The following is a 19001-nucleotide window of genomic DNA, read 5'->3' as shown; positions in this document are numbered from 1 at the left end:
GAGAGGGCGGCAGGCGATTGGGGGAGCGAGCGAGCCGGCTAGAAATCACATTACGGAGTAGATCGTGGAGCAGAGATCGCAGGAGAGGGGCGTGAAGCATGGCTTGCAGACAGCCTGGCTCGAGAGCTAGCGGGAATCGAGACTGGGAGTGGCAGCTGCTGTCACAGAAGGGACACGAATACTGAAGGGGAACTGGAGAGCGAAGACTCGAGCCCCGAGGCTGTGCTGCCTGATCAAGTCCGGCATCTGGCATGCCAGGTCTATGTGAAGGTGTGGTGTCTTGCCCCGTCAAGTTGTCGGCCTGTCCACCGTTGCACCGAGCCGTCAGCAAGTGGCCGATGGCTGGCTCAATGACCTCTTGCTCCTGTACGGAGGTGCCTGCTCAGCCTGCGAGGGAGCAAGGCAAGCGGTTGCCGGACGGTAGGGGGGTGGCCCGAGAACGAGCCTGGTGGGAAAGTTGTGATTACCATCCAGCCATGCTATGGGTTTCCACTCCGGTAGGCCCGAGCACAAGCTACGGACCGTCGCTAGGTCTTCAGGGGGCAGTCTCCCACTTGTCAGCAGCCCGCTCAAGCGTATCGGTAAATCTTTATACGTGGGAGTGTCGTGGTCCAGCGAGTCGGACAAGCGCCTGCCAATGGCAGTGGAGCAATTAAATACCGCAGCAGCCAGACTGGTGTGCGAGGAGGGGGGCCCGCAAGACGAAGCGACTGTGCACCGGGGAAGCACTGGCGCACAGGACACGGTGCATCGTGGCCATGGGCGCTCTCGAACCAGAATGACATGATGCAAGCCGCAGTAGAACGACCGGAGAAGCAGCCCGAATGCCATTCAGACTCCACGCCGCCTGCGTTCTGGCGATGGCTACGAGGGCAGGCGTTGTGGTTGTTGGCCATGCCCCTGCTGATGCTTCCGACTTCCAAGCCAGATACACGAATGCAGCGGTCGGCTGGTTCGTCCTCGCTCCGTCACCTCGACGGCGCCATACTATCATGCAACGCCCTTCTGTTGCGTCCCGTCTGTGCCACTAAGTCATCCTGCTCTACTCCGAATTGGTGAAATTTCCATGCTAGGCGCCAACCTCTGTCATACTTCTGTTCAGCATGCCAATGAGCCCGAAGCAAAGCAACCCGAGAAGGGGCCGCAGTGAGAGTATGCCACCCGCCCGTCGAGTTGATACGAAAGCTTTGGCCGGCAAATCTCCCTTGCTTCGACGCATGGCCAACCGTCCAGGGAGTTCTCTGGGAGGCGCATCTCGCAGAAACCCGCGAGGGTGAAGCAAACATCAAGTGGATCGCCCAAGCTGGAGACTCACATGCCGGCAGGATCCCGTCTCTGAAACCTTTCGTGCCCGACCAGTTCTGATGAGAAACCGGACACAACACAGGACCGCGTGGGTTGCAGGGCAAGAGACTCTGCGTGGCACATGCGCACGCAGAGGAGGGGTCTTCACGGGGGTCTTTGCTACTGTGTACATACCCAATACTCCAGATTTCTACATCCTTGCGTCCCAGGCTCCTCGCCTGCTCTATGGTTCGCTGTAAGCTTCTGGTCGCCCTTGTTGGTGGCTTCTAGCCAACGAAGCCGAACTGATGACATCTAAAACAATGAATCGGATGGAGAATCTGGTCATTCTGTGGGCTTTGGCACATGGAGTCCGTCCGTCATTTGCACCCCCCATCTATCCAGTTCGGTCCTAGGTGCTTGATCCAAGTTCCAGCTCGAGACTTCCGTCGCGGCACGGATGGGATTCATGCTTTGGTTCGAAGCCAGCCTCATCTAGATCGATGAGGCGGTCACATAGTTACCGACTTTGAACAAACCTTCGCTCACCACAGAGATGGATCTCTGGGGGGTTCGATTCGTGACTTGCCTCCACACCAAAGGCACACGGCGGGTCGACGATGGCCAGGGTCTGATCGAACTGCCCAAGATGGCGGTTGCTGATGGTACCACCGGCCACCACTTCGCCTCATCTGGGAGTTATGACGGCTTTGGCGCACACCTCCTTACCACTGAACTTCAAACCGACCACGCAGAATCCAGCATGGGGGCGGCAGCACCCTGCAACCAATGGCGACTTCTCAATCAAGGCCTATCGCATACCACAACGTACGTACATGCGAGATGCGCTAGGCCCAGTCCCCTTGACGAGCGCCATGGCCGAAGAGGATCTCGTCCTTTTCCAACCTATCTCCACCATACGTAATGAAGGGAGACCATGAAGGGGGCATGGCCGGCCGTCCTCCCAACCGCTCCGACGATTGCTTGCATGGGTGGCTCCGCCTTCTCCGGTCCCTCCCAACCTTGTCATTGGCCGGGCTTATTTGTGGCTTGTCGCGCCGGATTTGAGATTCCTGCTGTTGCGACGAGGGGTTGTGGGACCTGTACAACCACGATCTGGTCAGGAAGTCGATCAACCAGGTAACAGGTACAACGACCATGGCACAATGAAGACGTCCCTCCAAGGTATCTCTACAAGTCCCTTTACTCAGTGTACCTCTGGGCGACATATCCCACCCTCCGCGGTTCCATGCAGCGTGACTACCACAGTCCCCTCCTTGCTGCAACCACCATGTGCCACCTTCGGTCGATTTGTACAACTCGGCAGAGATTTCACGGTGGGTTGGCCTAGCCGGGGCCAGCCGAAGCAATTACCACAGCTGTTGCAATCGGTCCTGTGAGATGGCCGAAAGAGGATAGCCCTGCTCAACCGTTACACAGCAGATGCCGACCTGAATTCTGCCGAGCAGCTACTCGCAGTCAGCCGTGGTACATCCATCTGATTGGCCGATCCGGACGCAACCATACGACGTGGGTCTCGCATCTTGCATCCTGGCGAATATCACTCTTTCTTGAAGGCGAATGCTGATACGCACAGAAGAGCAGACTTTCTGTCTGAGTAGTGGGCCTTCTTCGGAGCTGGCTTTTGTTGCAAGAACTTGTGTCACTGGGGGCATCCAGCGAATCAACATCCTTGCTCTTCTGCTTGAGAGGAGGATCTCTGAGCCAGTCCTAGAGAGGAACGTCTCTCCCGAAGGCTCGGAACGCTGGAGCCGCTAGAGGAATACGGATCAGAGAGCATTGGTTCCCCGGGAAGCTAATGATGTATTAGAAGCACGGAGACTGCATAACAACGCAGGCAGCGTGGGCTACTGCTGGTTCGGAACCGCTGTCCCATTTCCGAACCCATCCAACAATCCAGCTTCTCGCACGAGCTCGTAAAACAAGCCGCGCTTCTTGATCAGTTCGTCGGGCGTGTCAAACTCCGCAACCTTTCCCTGTTGGAGAACGACGATACGATCAGAGTCCAGGATCGTGTTGATGCGATGGGCAATGGTGATGATGGTGCGGTTCTCAAACACGTTGCTTCGGAGCGTGGCCTGCAACAGTTTGTCCGTCTCAACGTCGACGGCTGCAGTTGCCTCGTCCAGGACAAGGATGTTGCTTGGCGTCAGGAGAGCGCGGGCCAGTGAGATCAACTGGCGTTGACCCTGACTCAGATTCGAACCTTGATCCGAGATCTCAGAGTCAGCCAGATACGAACTGCATGGGTCAGTCCTTGGTGGCGCACTCACCAGCTTCGTGTACAGCAGCATCCAACTGACCCTCCATGCCTGAGACATGCGCCTTCAGGCGGGCATGCTCTAACACGCTCCAGAGTTCCGTGTCGTCATGAACATGGCGAGGGTCTAGGTTGTCGCGTATGGTGCCTTCAAACAAGGCAGCGTCTTGGGGGATGATCGCCAGCCGCCTTCGCAGATCTAGGAGGCCGATAGTCGAAGTATTGAGGCCATCGATGCTACAACCGAGAAAGTTAGCATTACCGCCACCCGGCTAAATCCAAAGCCAGCGAACGCTCCTTTGCTCAGGAGCGCTCTTGCATCAGCATCCGCCTCAACAGATCTGACATACCTGATGTGCCCTGATATGGGCTCGATAATCCGAAACAGCGCAAGAGTCAGCGAACTTTTCCCTGCTCCCGTCCTTCCAACCACGCCGATCTTTTCCCGGGCCTTGATGCTAAAATTGATGTCTCTAAGCACGGGGTCCAGGCCATCCCGATACCGAGTGGAGTAGTTCTTGAATGTGATCTGTCCATGTGCCGGCCACCCGATGCTCGGCCTGCTCTTGAAGATGACATCCGGAGCCTCGCTGGGCAGGTTTGCATACTCGAGTACCCTCTCCACGGAGACAATGTTGGTCTCCACCTCGACTGTCTGCCGTACAATCCAATTCAGGGACTGTGTAATCTGCAGGGCATATGACATCTGCGACAGGTCAGTATTCTTAGCATTTCTTGGATTCCACGGCCTGTTCGCCTGTGGGTAACACATGCAAGGACACCCCGGAGGACGAGAGGGGCCGAGAAAAGGGAGAACGTACTGCAAGGCCCACCATGCCAGCAGTCAGCCCACTTCCCGTCGTTACCGAGATGATTGCAAAAACCGCAGCTGCCAGGATAATGATACTCCCGATGAACTCCAGTCGCACAGCTAGCCACCGATTCGCACTAACGCTCGGGAAATAAGCTCTCAGGTTGGCGTCCATACGCCACTCGTTCTCAAGAGTGAACCTCGCTTGCTGGCGATATGCGCGGATGGTGCTCACTCCCCCCAGGGATTCTTGGAAATGAGCATATATGGGGCTGCGAGAGACGCTGTCCAGACGTTTCAATTCACGAGACGTGCGCAGGTAGTATTTCTGGTAGATGATATAGATGAAGCCGAGGGGGAGGACGAGGACCAGGAAGATCGGTGTCGAGGCAGCGATGACGCCCAGGGTGAAGAGCGCGCGGCCTGTGTTGACGAAGAGCTATCCCGCATGTTAGAAGATGTGGCATGGTGAGAGGCAACGTGTTGATGTGAAACTAGGGGATCCTCACCATGTTGAACGTGCGTGCAATAACTTCATCAACGCGGTAGATGTCGCTAAACATAGCGCGGGGTTAGCACATGTGCAAACAGCACGCATCTCAACGATGCCGTTTTCTAAGCCTCTGATCGGACTCGGCTGAAAATAGCGACACCCCAGCCATATCGGCGCATCCCACCATGCAGCACATGTGTTCCAATCAATGGTTCTGACGTACCTGGAAAACCTGTTCAAGATACGTCCGGCAGGAGTTGTGTCAAAGAAGCTCATCGGCGAACGGAAGATCGCGTATGCCATTCGGTCATGTAACTTTCTCGAAGCCTGAGGAAAGCGTCAGCAAGGCAAAGTGATCACATGGCTCACAATGTGAGCTCGTAGTTGTGATTCTTCTCATGTCTCGCATGCAAGTGCTTGAAACATTGTTCTTGACGTGGTGATTCGTGCATGTCAACTGGTCGAGGACACAAGCAGCATACAGAAGGGAGAAAGTCCCGAGCACGTGGACGTCGTGGAGCCAGGCAGCTGGTACCTATGAAAGGGGAAAACATACCTCAATTGAGCAGAAGATCCAGAGCAGCAAAGTCTAAAAATATGACACCAGTTCGTGTCAGTTCCAGTCACTCTTGTGTAACGCACAAGCAACATAACACAGTGTCATAGACAGTGGACAGATCTCAATCGCCTGGAGCAGATCCAAGCCAGGAGGGAAGGCAGGAAATAACAAGCACGTACCTGAACGACAACCAATGCAGCACCACCGATTCCGAAAGCAAAGTAGATGCCGATGTACTTGCCCACCGCGGGGTTTCGACCATACAACTCGTTGATCTCAGACCATCTCTTCAGCCAGAAACTGCCTCCGATCTGCGCTGTTTGTGCAGCGAGGAGAGCAATGAAGTATATCCCCACGGCGATAAGGTTGCTTTCCTTTGCATACGTGGTATATACGGACCATTTGACTTTCCCCTGCTCGGAGGTCTCTTTCGTTTGCTTGGTCTTCATGCCGCCATTTTCTTCGTCAGTGAGTCTGCCCATAGGTCCATGGAAACTTGTGGTTGAAGCGCGACGAAGCGTGGCGTAGCTGGACTTCCGCCCAGCTTTGGAAGGTCCACTGGGTCCCGGCCGAATGGGTACCAACCCGCCAACTTCTTGTCGTGACTCCTCGGCTTCTTCTGCATCGAGCTCATCGTGAATACCATTCGTACCGACGACAGTGGTTGAACCATCGGATTCCATTCCCTCGATGCTGGGACTGCGTTCTCCCTCTGATTCATGCTCTTGGGCCGTGTAGGTCTTGATGAGTGAAGCGACTTCGCCTCTCATGGCCATGAGTTGCTGGTAAGTCCCTTTCTCGACAAAGGAGCCATCGCGAATCAGGTACATGTAATCTGCTTCTTTCAAGACTGTGATGGCATTTGTAGCCAGAATTCTCGCTTTTCCATTCAATAGTCCATTTGAGCCAAGAACATTGTTGATGATATGGCGTCCAACGTGTTGATCGACCGCAGAGAGAACGTCATCTAGGAGATAAACGTCTGCTCGCGCGTAGACTGCTCGTGCCAGGGAAAGCCGAGCCTTTTGTCCTCCTGACAGAGAAATCCCACGCTCTCCGACCTCCGTTGAGTCACCATCTGGGAGTTGTCGGAAGTCGTCCACTAAAGCACAAGCATTGATGGTTTGCTCGTAAAAGTGCGGATCCCACCGGTGTCCGAACACGATGTTCTCTTTCACGCTGGCATTCATAATCCAGGCCGACTGTGCCACATAAGCAATTCGGCCTCGAAGGACAATTTCGCCGTGGATTTTGCGAAGATCACCGAGGATTGATGATAACAGCGACGACTTCCCAGCTCCTACTGTGCCCACAATGCAGGTAAGTTCTCCTTTGTTTGCGTTGAAGTTGATGTTCTCCAACACGTTCTTGCCTGAATCCTTGTCCCAGGTGAAAGTGGCGTCCTTGATGGAAACCGACGTCTCTCCTACCTGCTTGGCTGGCTCGTCAATAAATCTGACTGCATCGTCTTGAAGTTCGTCCGCGGTGAAGAAAGCAGTCAATCTCCCCACAGCCACCGAAGCCTCGATGATGCTGGTGATGACCATCGGGAGTACGGTGAGAGGAAAGGTCAGGAGATTGAACAGCGTCAATGCGGGAAATACCAGGTCGGTTGTCAATGGTCGGTCGTTCAACAACACGAAGACTGCGAAAGTCGAACACGAGACAAAGAATGGGGTCGAGGACCATGTAAACGTCGCAAATGACTGCGCCGCGCCGATCTTGCGCAGGTTGTTTAATTCCAAGTCGTTGCGCACATGGCTCAACTTATCCATAAATGCAGAACCCCATGCGTATAGTTTGATGCTCTTCATGTTGTTGAGTATTTCCGTCATCAGACGAGACCGTTGATCCTTGTATTTCATCTGCGAGAGTTGCAATTTCTTCATGAACCTGGCGATGAATCCATTGATCGGGACCATGACGATCATGGCGGCTACTCCAGCCAAACACGAAACACCCACCAAGTTGTAGAGCGACAGCATGCAGAGCGTGATTTGAAAAGGCGCCGACCACAGCTGTTGCCCCCACTGCATCAGGTCAGCGAGACGCTGCTGGTCTACACTCATGTATGTCACGATGTCGCCCGTGGATTTGGTCGCACGCGATTCGTTGGATAGACGGAGGGATTTTGAATAGATCATAGCAGTCAAGGATGACTTTACTCGCATACCGGTCTCGAAGGCACGTTGGAAGTACTGGTGCAAGGCCGCCGTCTGGCAGATTGAAGTCATGAACATTGCCAATGCAATGACCACACCGCGAATTGCTGGCTGTCGCTCATGACCCGGCCGGTAGGAGTCAACGAAGGTGATGAGAAGTCGGAGGAGTTGCGGCTGCACAAACGCCAAAGAGTCGCTGATTGTCTTGATGAACGCTCCTCGAAGATATGGACCTCCAAACGCTCGGGCCAGAGCTATCCAAAGGTTCGGTTTCTTCTTTTCCAGCTCGATTGCCCAGGCCTTCTGCAGCAGATCCCCAGTGACCCTGGTAGAGTCTCGATTACGCAGGTTCCACAGATCATCTTGAGTGAGGAAATTCTTGTAGCCAAATTTCATCATTGGAGTCATCCAGCCAAAAGTAAGCACGGAGAAGATGTCGGCATACTCGTAGGGACATTCATCGTCTGCTCCCAGTGCGTCGTATGCACTCTGTTTTTTGGGCACCAAATACTCGAGAATGAACTCCACAATGCCCAGACCGAGACCGACATTGAATGCGACAAAGTATGGGAGACGATTCTTGTACGCTTCTCTGCTCACCAGCGACCGCAGCTTTACGGCATTGGCCAGGACGAAGAAGACCCAATAGAACAGAACGACGCCATTTGGGTTTCTTGACCGCCAATGCTCATGGTATTGTACAGCAAATATGAATAACAAAGACACGATGGTGGTAATGGTCGTGTAGAACCTGATGTCTTTGAACCATATTCCGGGTAACGATTCGATTTGGAGGGCGGCTTGAAGGGCAGTAATAAGAACGATGGCAACAATGATGGCTCTGGCTTTGAGTCAGCTCCTCGGTCAGTCACAGCTAACTTGCACCGTAGCTTACAGTTTTGCATAGAAATGCCAGTTTTTGGGTACCTCCTGGGCGATGCGTTTCTTGAACAAATACCAAAGGGCCCCAGTCCCGAATAAGATTCCCCAGAGGGCAACGCCAATGATCCAGACGTCAAGGAAGCAGGGTGTCAAGTCCCATCGGAGGGAGCTCACAGGGCCCCAGCCTTCGGGATCACCACATAGTGGTTGTCGCCGCAGAGGTTCGAGGTGATGGTGAGGATGAACTGAGTTCGGCGGAAAGTGCGCAGTCAACACAGACTGCAGCCCGTCTGAAACCCTCATCTATCGCAATCGACTCAGCATGGGAGGGCCCGCAGGAAAGGAACAGCCCGTGAAATCGTTCAAGAACACAGATGAGCTGGAGTTTTCAATGTGATGGGAAGATTAACGCACGGCAAATGGCAATGCAGACGACGTAGGCTAAGCTCAGATGATGCGCAGTTCGGTTAATGAGGAGCAGAGCGGCCACTCCCCGGCTTTATCGGCGTTACGAGTACGATCAGCATCACTGACCTGACCCTTGCCTCTCTGTGAGTTTTGGGACTGAGGTACAATATGAAGTATTGGTTTTGCTACTACAGGTTGCCGAGCCGAGACTTTTCGATATCCCAGTCACAGTTTTAGGGCAGTGCCTGGCGGCCTATCTCGAATGTATTTTCTAACGACGACTCAGCGTCTTATGATTCTGCCTCCCTTACAGATGAGAGCTGCTGGCTACAGATCGTCTACAGAAGGAGTATTTGGTGTAGTATTTTCGTGCCACCTTCTAATGTGCATCAGACGCCTAGCAAGGCTGAAATATATTTGTTGACAAGGCGGGGAAAGGACGGGCGGGGCTAATTCAACTACTGTATTAGGGCGCGGCAGGTACTTAGTACTGGGTACATGGTGACAATGTCCAGGACTTACTACAGTAACATAGACTACGGCCTATCCCTGTAATATTCGAAACACTCCCCAATTCTACTGTATACCCAACAGTTACGGGTAACTGGTTCCCGGCGCTTGGCGCCTTACGCAATCTTAGTGCCATGCACCTCCCCCATTTATTCAGTTTCTGAAGGCCCTGGAACAAGCCGCGGGATATGTACCTCAGGACTTGAGCAGAAGCTACCAAACGGGGTTCCACCCGGCCTACTCAAAGTCCCTATCTCGGAAGGCTAAAACACCATGCCACGAAGGAACGTCCTCCAGCGAGCAGTTAAGCTGGGTCCCTCTGGACTAGTTGCTCATTCGCACTTGTGCGCCTGTTCAGAGTCATGGGGAAATGCCTCATGATGAGCCTGCTGATCCGAGGATTCGTACTAATTGGCACTTTCAACGATGTAAGCGATGCGCCAAAAGGTCCGGGTTGCTACAGAAAGGTCGCTGATGAAGGCTCAGATGCCTTGCATAACGGCCTGATCGCCAACGCTGCATGGCCCAGCGGTCCAGATGAGCTGCCCTTGATATGCTTGCCGTTGCACAGTACTCGTAGATCCAGAGGGAGGGATAGTCCACAGTAGTCCCGCAACGAATCAAGCCGACAGCTCCACTCTGCTATAGTTTGCCTGCAGTTCAGGGTCCGAACCATACTAGCGAATATCACCCTGTGGTGTGTCACAGTGAAAGGAATTTGGCCGAGAAATGGTAGCCAAACAACCTCCATCGACCACGCTCACCATTGCCTGAGCACTGTCCCCCCAGATTGTTGGGGATGGCGCCGTGAGTGGGAGCGCTGGTGGTGGTATTGAGGGTGGTGTTGGCGGAGGCGTTGGCGGTGATACACCGCCGGATGCTGACCAAGACAGATTGGGGGAAGTGCGACCTGCGTGCCTGCGTCTCTCGTCGCCGGCTGCAGCGGAATGTGGCCTTCATCCCCGGTTCAGCCTCATCTCACTTCTTGCCTCCACGTTGAACTCTCAATCAATTTGACTCGGACTGACTCGCTTACGGAGAAGTCTCGCGCTGCTCGCTGCGTGACCCCAATTCTCAGCTCGTCTACTGGTTAGGCCATGCTGCCCTCGTCGTCTGCTCCAGCCGGATTTTGCCGGTCCAGATCAGTCCTGCCGAATTCCTTCGTCCCACGTTGCAACCATGGCATGACTCCCCTCCACATCAGACAGCCCGTGCGCAGGCCGTTAGAGGTCGACGCCGTTCTGAACGCTAAACGTTGCTGTCCAGCCCTTTGGCAGTGCCTCGACGACTGCCCCCCATTGCCCAGCCGACCATTCTACGCTTTGACCTTGTGGTTGGTGTTCTTTGTCCCAGGGATGTGCCGCATTCATCCTTCGAGCAGGCGACTTCGGAACTTCTCCAGTCCACATTGTTATCGCCGGCGCCCGCTCATTGGCGCCCGGAAGACCCTCGCAGCATGCCGGGTTCTCCAGCCCGACTTGTCTTATCACGCTTGGCTGGGTCTGGGCCCAACGAGGCTAATCAACCAAAAGCCTCCCCTTCCGGCTAAACCATGACTGGTAGAGATAGCTCTCTTACCGCCAATTTGTGTGACTAACCAAGCCTCGCTATACCGTGCTATCGTCGACGATAGGATTACGGTGCCTGCTCCTAGTGTCTCACACGCAGGGAAAACGCAGGGCGGCGGCCTAACCTCTTTCCCCAAGCCTCGTCGTGCTGATTACCGGGTATACGATCGAGGCATATAAATATCTGGACCCTGAAAATGTAGGGTCCTGCTCCACTCCTTTGTTCCTGACATACTCTACAGCCTTGCCGCAAACAATGAGCCCTCGACCACCCTTTGTTCGTGATGGCCACCCGGACCGTGCCCCCCGGGTTATATACCAAGATGGTGACTGTGATGAGTCCGCCAGCATCGACTTCGAGATGAAGCGCAAAAGAACTGCCTCGGCCAACGCGGGAAGTGATAATGCACAGGCACGCCAGGCACACAATGATATCGACATCACAGCACATCCAACCGGCAATGAACCGGCCGTGCCCAAGGACGGCTTGGTCCTGGGAGGTGGTCAAACGATCAAGCTCATGCTGGTGCCCGACAAGCCGCCGGCTCCCCCACCACCCCCTGCAAAGGAGAAGAAGCCGCACCCTCAAGCCAAGATGAAGAAATTCTGGAAGAACTTCGATCCCGAGTACACCGGGAAGGTTACTCGGGTTCTTCCCGACCGCATCACCGAAAAGGATCTCAGCGCCGTCACCCTCGTCGGCGAAATTGCTCACAAGGCCATCAAGTCATACGAGGACGCCAAAGAAGCCTGCATTCGCGATGTGAAACGGATAATCAAGGAATGTCGAGCCGCAAACCAGAAGTACACCGATTCGCATTGGGATATCGAAAGGGATCTCAAAATCACGCGGATCAGGGATTGCCTGGACGGCCTGGTCATCGACGACGACGACAAGGAGCACCCTGCTGATGCAAAACGGGTCACGGTAAGTAAAATTGGGAGCTTTCATGCTCGCCAGAGTCTTTGCATCTAACACCATTTCAGGACATTTTTGACGAGCCAAAATTCTATGTGAACGGAGCCTCATACGACGACATTCTGCAAGGATCGGCCGGAGACTGCTGGTTCCTCGCTGCCATTTCTGCTCTCGGCTGCAACCAGGAGTTCATCGACCGTGTCTGCGTCATTCAAGACCAGGCTGTCGGAGTCTACGGTTTCGTCTTCCATCGAGACGGTGAATGGCACCAGTGCATCATCGACGACAAGCTGTACCTTCGGGCTCCTGCATACGATGAGAGCGGAGACGTCGTCCTGACCCAATATGGAATACGTCGACCCGACCAGGAGGATCAATATCAGGAACTCTTCCAGCGCGGCTCCAAGTCCCTGTACTTCGCCCAATGCCGCGATCAGAATGAGACCTGGGTCAGTCTCCTCGAGAAAGCCTACGCCAAGGCCCATGGCGACTATGCCTCCATTTCTGGTGGTCAGACAGGAGAAGCCATCGAGGACCTTACCGGCGGAGTCACGACGGAAATCTACACAACCAACATCCTCGACCCCGAGGCGTTCTGGAAAGACGAGCTCAGCCGCATTGGCAAAGATTTCGTGTTCTCTTGCGCTGCTGCACGCTGGCGTGAATGGCGCCCTTATCTCGTCGCGAACGAAAAGGTCCGCGAGGAACGCCGTTCCGGCATCGTCAGTCAACACGCCTATGCAGTCCTGGACGTGTACGAGGGTCACGGCCAGCGACTGGTCAAGATTCGCAATCCCTGGGGTCGCAAAGAATGGACGGGCGCCTGGAGCGATGGCTCGAAGGAGTGGACGGCCGAGTGGTTGACCAGGCTGAGCCACCAATTCGGCGACGACGGCATCTTCTGGATGACCTATAAGGACATGCTCTGCAAGTACAAGTACATCGACCGGACGCGCATCTTCGGCCCCGACTGGCACGTCGCGCAGCAGTGGATGTCCGTGCAAGTGCCCTGGAGCACGCTCGACTACCAGACCAACCACTTTTCCATCGACGTACCGGAAGACACCGATGCCGTGATTGTGCTCTCGCAGCTCGACGACCGCTACTTCAAAGGCCTGCAGGGCAAGTATAACTTCACGATGCAGTTCCGGGTGCAGAAGGACGACGACGACGAAGAGGAGTATCTCTCACGAAGCAAGCTCAACTATGAGCTTGTGCGGTCGGTGAACGTGGAACTCCACCTAACCAAAGGCACGTATACCGTGCTCATCAAGGTCGAGGCTCAGGCCACCAGCCGTGGCGAGGTCGAGGACGTCATCAGGAAGAACATCCACCGCCGCGACAAGATCACGCAGATCGGCAAGCTCTACGACCTAGCCCATCAAAAGGGCCAGCTGCCCATCGCGTCATCCACGTCAGGGTCAGGGGTGTCCTCGGCCTCGGCGTCTGGCACCTCCACCCCTGTGCCTGGCGGTGTCCGCACCCCTGCCTCAGCAGCGTCTTCCACCGCTTCTGTGTCTGAAGCAGCGAAGAAAGACGAAGACGACATCGAGAAGGACCCGAACCGCAACCCGTGGAACGCGAGCTGCGTGGTCGGTCTCCGCGTGTACAGCAAGCACTCGGACCTGGGCCTCAAAGTCATTGTGCCATCGAAAGACGACATCAACGAGATGCCGACGCTCGACCGGGACGACGTCGCCAAGAGCGCAATGGACGAAGTCCAAGCCGTGGCTGACAAAGTCGGGGAGAAGAAGGAAGGAGACGACGAGGAACACACCGGGGATGAGGAAGCCACAACGACCGACCAAAGCTCTACGAAGCACAGCGTCAAAAGGCCCAAGGCCGTGGAAGAAAGTGACAATGATGACGACGAAGATGACGAAGATGAGGAGGAAGAGGAAGACGATGATGATGACGACGTCGAGTAAGGATAACGTACTCGACACGCGGCGAGCACATACGACGCCCGAGGTACACGCACGGACACACTTGGCGAATGAAATACACGAATGCCTGGATTTCGAGTCTGCGTTCCAGCACGGCGTCTGGAGAAAGAATGCATTACATCGATGCGTTCAAGCCAAGGCATGCATCTCTACGGTATGTGGTATATGGTATATGGTATATGGTGCATGATACCTGGTACACGGGATGGGATATGGAACGGTACGAACAGTAAGGACGGTACATGATGGTAACGATGGACGTGGGACGGTGTCGGTGTCGGTGTCGGTGTCTGCGTCTGCATACACTATATTGGTCTCCAAAGCCGCAAGGGGGACGCAAAGCATGCAAAGGAAACCGGCGCACATGGATCCATCATATCCTGTATAGGAGGGGGTCAGGGAGGGAAAGCACACGACAATCTCTGTGCGGCGTTGACGGGTTGACGAGTTGACAGGCGATCTGGATGGCGTTGATGGTGGTGATCCTGGGACACAGGCTCGCCCACTCACTCACAATGCCTTGACTTGACTTTACTCAATATTACCTCACTTTTCCACTATTTCACTTGATTACGAAGGCTCGGTGATCTCGTCCTGCCTCCGCCTGGGCAGCCGCGCCTCCTGTACAGCAAGTAAGTAAGCAAGCGGGTTGACATACACGGGTTGTTTGCAATGGCGGCCACGGCCACGGACGCGGAAACGCTCTGAGTAAGGACTGGACTGGGCTGGACTACATAGATTGGACCGGAGTGGACTGGACTGGACTGGACTGACCACATAGATTGGACCGTCGATGGTGAAGTTGTGTGGACGTGGCGCGACCGGACAGTATTTATCTAAGTCACAGGTTATCAACCTCCCCGCTCACTTCCATCACTTCTAGAGATAGATAGATATAGACATGGAGACAGTATCCTGTGGCAGAAAACCGAGGAGAGAAAAGATTGGGACGGTAGAACTCATTCATGGCGGACTACCCATTGACGAACGATAGAGAGAGCCGTACTCCGTACAAGTGTAGATGGATGGCCCTTAGTAAGGGGTTAGCTTTTCGTGCCTTCAGACATTCAGAGGTTCGTGCATATCGCAGGGCATGGTGCACTCCGTACCCCGTACTCCGCACCAAGTAGTATCATTTCATCCCTGCCTGGGCTCAACCCGACGTGAGGACTATATAAATTACTGTAGGACCGTTTTTCGCCAGCCTTTCCCCCTCCGCTTTCTCAGGTATCATTTCGGAATCGAACTCGAGGTCAAAGACAGATCATCCACGTCCACGTCCAAGATACTCACACTCTTCGCGCCACTGCTTGAGGTCATTCGACTGAGGGTCCCGGGCCTATTGCCGCTACCGTTGCCGTTGCCGCTGCCGCTGCCGCTGACACCGCCACCGCCACTCGTAGCGCTCTCCCGGGACGCCGAACTCTCGGCTCGGCTTCTGGTACTGGTACCATCACCACTGAGCCCGGTTGCGGTGCGAATACTAGCCACTTCGGCCCCCTCCAGCAACTCCTGATCTCTCCTGCCGATTCCGACGTCTTTCTCGTCATATTCTTCGTCCTCGTCTTCTTCGTCCCTGTACGCCTTCTGGCCTTGTTCACGCGCGTTGCGTTCGAATTCACGTTGCGCGTCGTCCATGCGTTTCCGCATCTCCGCGGCCATGCGCATACCGTCGTTGACGATATTGTCTAGCACGCCCCTGAGGCCGCGTGATCCCGGTTCAACGACTCCACCGGCGCGGCCGACGTCGGGGAGAGTCTTGTTGGTCGCGGCACCGTTGAGGAGGTTCTTGACCGGGGTACCCAAGTTTGTGAAAGTCGTCAGGTTCCCGGATAGCGTGTTGCTGGACGAGGCTAAAGACAAGCTACTTGCGTCTGGTGCGGTGTCAGCGAGACGGAAGGATTGCGGGAAGAAAGTTTCGAAGAATTGCTCCAGGAGTTCGTCTGCCAGGATGACCATGCGGAAGGTGGGAAGGGTGATGTGCAGAGGTTTGTTGGGGTCGAGGGCGAGGTTGTGCGAGGCTGCCCGTGCCGACGACGATCGGCGGTTATCGTGCACGATCGACAGCAACGGCGTGTGTGGCGGTGTCGTCTCTGAGAGAGGGTCCTTTTCCGTCGCTCGCGGTGAGGCGATCGTCTTGGTGTCGGACTTTGTTTCCGTCAGATCGAGCAAGTCCGCTTCCTCTGCGGTTTGGTGGGCGTCTGCAGTTTCTGGCTTCGCTCCTCCAGCATCAACTTCTTCGTCAGGATCAGCATACTCGAAACACCGCCTGATAAAGGCGCTGACACTGCCAAGGAATTTCTCGTTTGTGCTCATCTTGAGACCGTTCTGTTGCTCCGTTGCAGAGAGTGGAGAGGCCACCATGTGGGCGGGCTCGGTGGGCGTGATGGCGCCATCAAAGCCACGTCGAGACAGGAACAAAAGAGATTCAGACATGCGCAAGATCCCCTCCCGGTCGACTTTGCCGGTGCCTTCGTCGTCAAACAAGTCGAAGAACAGGCTCATGGAATTCATGATATCCGTCGTTCCCTTGAATCGAGCGAGGCCCCGGACCAGTTGTTGTAATGTCATTTCCCCTTGCTGTGACTCGTCCCATTTGCCGTACAAGCGTTGCATGAAGTCATGGTCGGCCGGTTCGGGCCCCGAACCCCATTGTGACAAGGTCTTACTGCGATTCCTCTGACTCTGATTCGGGCTCGTGACATCCTTGCCTGGTGATGAGGGAGAGTCGGTGACTGCCCATTTGGCAGTGTTGGCGAGGAACTCCCTGAAGGCGTCATAGTCCATTGTCTGGAGTGGTGGCGCATTCCGTGCCGGCTCGTCGTTATTACGCGACGAATGCTGCGTCCGGAGACCCGGCCGAGTCCTCTGGTCCTGTAACTTCCTCCTCTCTTCCTCACGCGCTTTCGCCCGCCCCTGCCGATCGGCCAGGACGCTGAAGAACCGATCGTAGATGGCGCTGAGGTCTTCTGCACTCAGCTTCTTGCTTTCCGGGCCCAGGTTGCGTATCGATGTGCGCTTAGCAAACGTTGCCAGGCCCTCCTTGACGCCGTCGATATGCTTCTCTCTCAACTCCTGGACACTCGCGTGCGTGACGCCCGCAAATTCCTTGAAAGCCGTGACCATCAGTTCTTGAAACCGAGTAATGGCCCTCAGCTTCTCGTTCTCCGAACGCGGATGGGCTGACTCGTCCAGCCTCGAGAAGTAGTTCTTGAGGATTGAAATGAAGGAGCCATCATCGCTGACATCAAGTAGTTCTTCTCCGTTGATGCGGAGGATTGCCAGGCCGATCTGGAAAAGTACTTTTGGGCCTTCCAGGAAGAAGACGTCGAGCACTCGGAACGCAAAGACGAGGGGCATAGAATTGATGTACAACGACAGAAACCAGGGTAGTGATACAACGGAGAGGTTGACGTCTGATTTGACCAGGTGCTCCCAGAGGATTGGCATCGTTCTTTCTACGAGGTTTTCAAAGACCCGCTGGTCCAGGAGCGTGCCATACATGTCTTTGGAGTAGTATCCGGGAAGAAGCCGGTCACACAATGCGCCGAGGATGAAGAATGCCTGGACCTCCGACATGTAGATGAGAAGGGCGGCCACCACTATGTTCATGGCTTGACAATAGCCGACTTCCTCGTTCGTCCAGCTGTAGGCCGTCAGTACGCGTCGGAGTCGGCCAATGCCGTCTTCGCTCTGAAAGCCGGGGTATTCCGGGAGACTGCGGTTCAGATCCTTCTCGATCTCGTCAATGGCCAGAGATTCCTTTCCGGTGAACTTGGCCAGGGTTTTGGCATAGAGGTTGGGGTTTCGTAGTCTCGTGTAGAAGGACCCGGAGCTGATCTCCCATATCTCGCCTCGCAGCCGGTTGGGCAAGCCGACACGGATGAGCTTGTGAAATGTAGGCTGCCGCACAATCGTGGCATTCCGGCCATTCTCTCGCAGGTACTCGCCCCACAGACGGATTTTGCTCCTGTCTCTCAGCTTTCGAGCATCGCCGGGGTATCTGAACAGCATCCCCAGACCAGTGTCAGGCGGCTCGGGCGGAGTGGTCCCCTCTTCTTTGGCCTTCAGCCGGCTCGGGTCAAGCAGGTATTCAGAGTAGCACTGCGAGACAACGAGGCGTAGGCTGTCCACCTCCTTCATACCCTCCCTCAGACCCCTTTTCAGCCCATCGCAAAACCGTTCGCAGGCATTGCGGCTCCCGTCGAGTGTGAGGATCAGCTTGCGGGCAGGAGGGGATGGTGCCTTGGTCTTTTCTGTAGCAGATTTCGGTACGGACTCGAACGTGGTGAGGGCCAGCGAGAACTTGTCGTGATGGGTGTTTAGTCGCTCGACGCGCCGAATCGAGCACAAGGGCAGGGTGAAGCCATGGCCGCCGGGGCCAGCACCCTGGGTCGGGCCCGTAAAGGAAGTGGATGAGGCATGGCTTGCGGTAGGCAGGAAACTCGTCCGAATCGTCGAGAAGCAAAGGAAATGCTCGCTCAGATGTAGTTCTCCGACATACTTGTTGCCGTTGTCGCTCGACTTCTCGCCCGATGTGATGGGGCCTCCAGCCGCGGACGAGGGGAGGGGGAGGAACAGTTCGGCCGTGATCTCGTGGAGGGGATTCTGTCCAGCAGGGAGTCTGAACTGCTCTCGAAAGAGCGCCGCCTTTGACGGACGGTTGTCGCTGTTCGCGGAGAGAGGAGACTGCTCGATGAACTTCTGCACGAACGAGCTCAACATGGCGCAGGTTTGGCCGGTGCAAGTGAGTGGGTGTCAGCCGGAGGGGGGACGTTGAGTGATGTCGCTTTCGCGTGGGTGACGGTGCGGTCACTTCATATTCTGCTCGCTATGCCGCGGGGGACGCCCTAGTTTCACCAGAGTATCTCGCATATCAGAAGAAATGGCTACATGGTCTCAACCATCGGCATCCCAACGTGGTCCAGGAAGACCGGGGGCCAAAAGCCAGGTTCCTGCTTGGCGTCCTATACGTATCTTCCCGGGGAGGGGAGGGGGCCCTCCAGGCGTGCCTCAGCCTTATCCTCCCTTGACGTCCAACACCTGATCCGTCAGCATGTTACAAGGATACGTGCGAGACCACCAAGTCACGAGAGATGGCATGATTGATCACTTTTCCAGTAGATCTGTATAAGAGTTCGACTATCCTCCCCTCCCCCTATCCTCCGGTCCACCGGT

The 19001-nt window shown here is 55.2% G+C and overlaps 3 protein-coding genes across 3 annotated transcripts; 1 reads left to right on the top strand and 2 right to left on the bottom strand.

The window, feature by feature from the left end:
- Window positions 1-3152: 3152 nt before the first annotated feature.
- G647_05330 (uncharacterized protein) lies at window positions 3153-8775 on the bottom strand (the record flags this gene model as incomplete). Its single annotated transcript, XM_008729661.1, has 9 exons — window positions 3153-3511; window positions 3579-3802; window positions 3916-4271; window positions 4387-4815; window positions 4886-4931; window positions 5093-5196; window positions 5426-5458; window positions 5608-8431; window positions 8486-8775. The coding sequence occupies 9 exons, from the start codon at window positions 8773-8775 to the stop codon at window positions 3153-3155; spliced, it is 4665 nt and encodes a 1554-aa protein (XP_008727883.1).
- Window positions 8776-11214: 2439 nt separating this feature from the next.
- Window positions 11215-13805, top strand: G647_05329 (uncharacterized protein; the record flags this gene model as incomplete). The annotated part of the gene is made up of 2 exons (XM_008729660.1): window positions 11215-11886; window positions 11946-13805. The coding sequence occupies 2 exons, from the start codon at window positions 11215-11217 to the stop codon at window positions 13803-13805; spliced, it is 2532 nt and encodes an 843-aa protein (XP_008727882.1).
- Window positions 13806-15053: 1248 nt separating this feature from the next.
- G647_05328 (uncharacterized protein) lies at window positions 15054-18548 on the bottom strand (the record flags this gene model as incomplete). Its single annotated transcript, XM_008729659.1, has 1 exon — window positions 15054-18548. The coding sequence occupies one exon, from the start codon at window positions 18546-18548 to the stop codon at window positions 15054-15056; it is 3495 nt and encodes a 1164-aa protein (XP_008727881.1).
- Window positions 18549-19001: the final 453 nt, after the last annotated feature.

The sequence above is a fragment of the Cladophialophora carrionii genome, assembly GCF_000365165.1.
Source record: "Cladophialophora carrionii CBS 160.54 unplaced genomic scaffold supercont1.4, whole genome shotgun sequence".
Lineage (NCBI taxonomy): Eukaryota > Fungi > Ascomycota > Eurotiomycetes > Chaetothyriales > Herpotrichiellaceae > Cladophialophora > Cladophialophora carrionii.
Note: the sequence above shows the minus strand (reverse complement) of the source record. Positions and strands in the feature narration are given on the sequence as shown.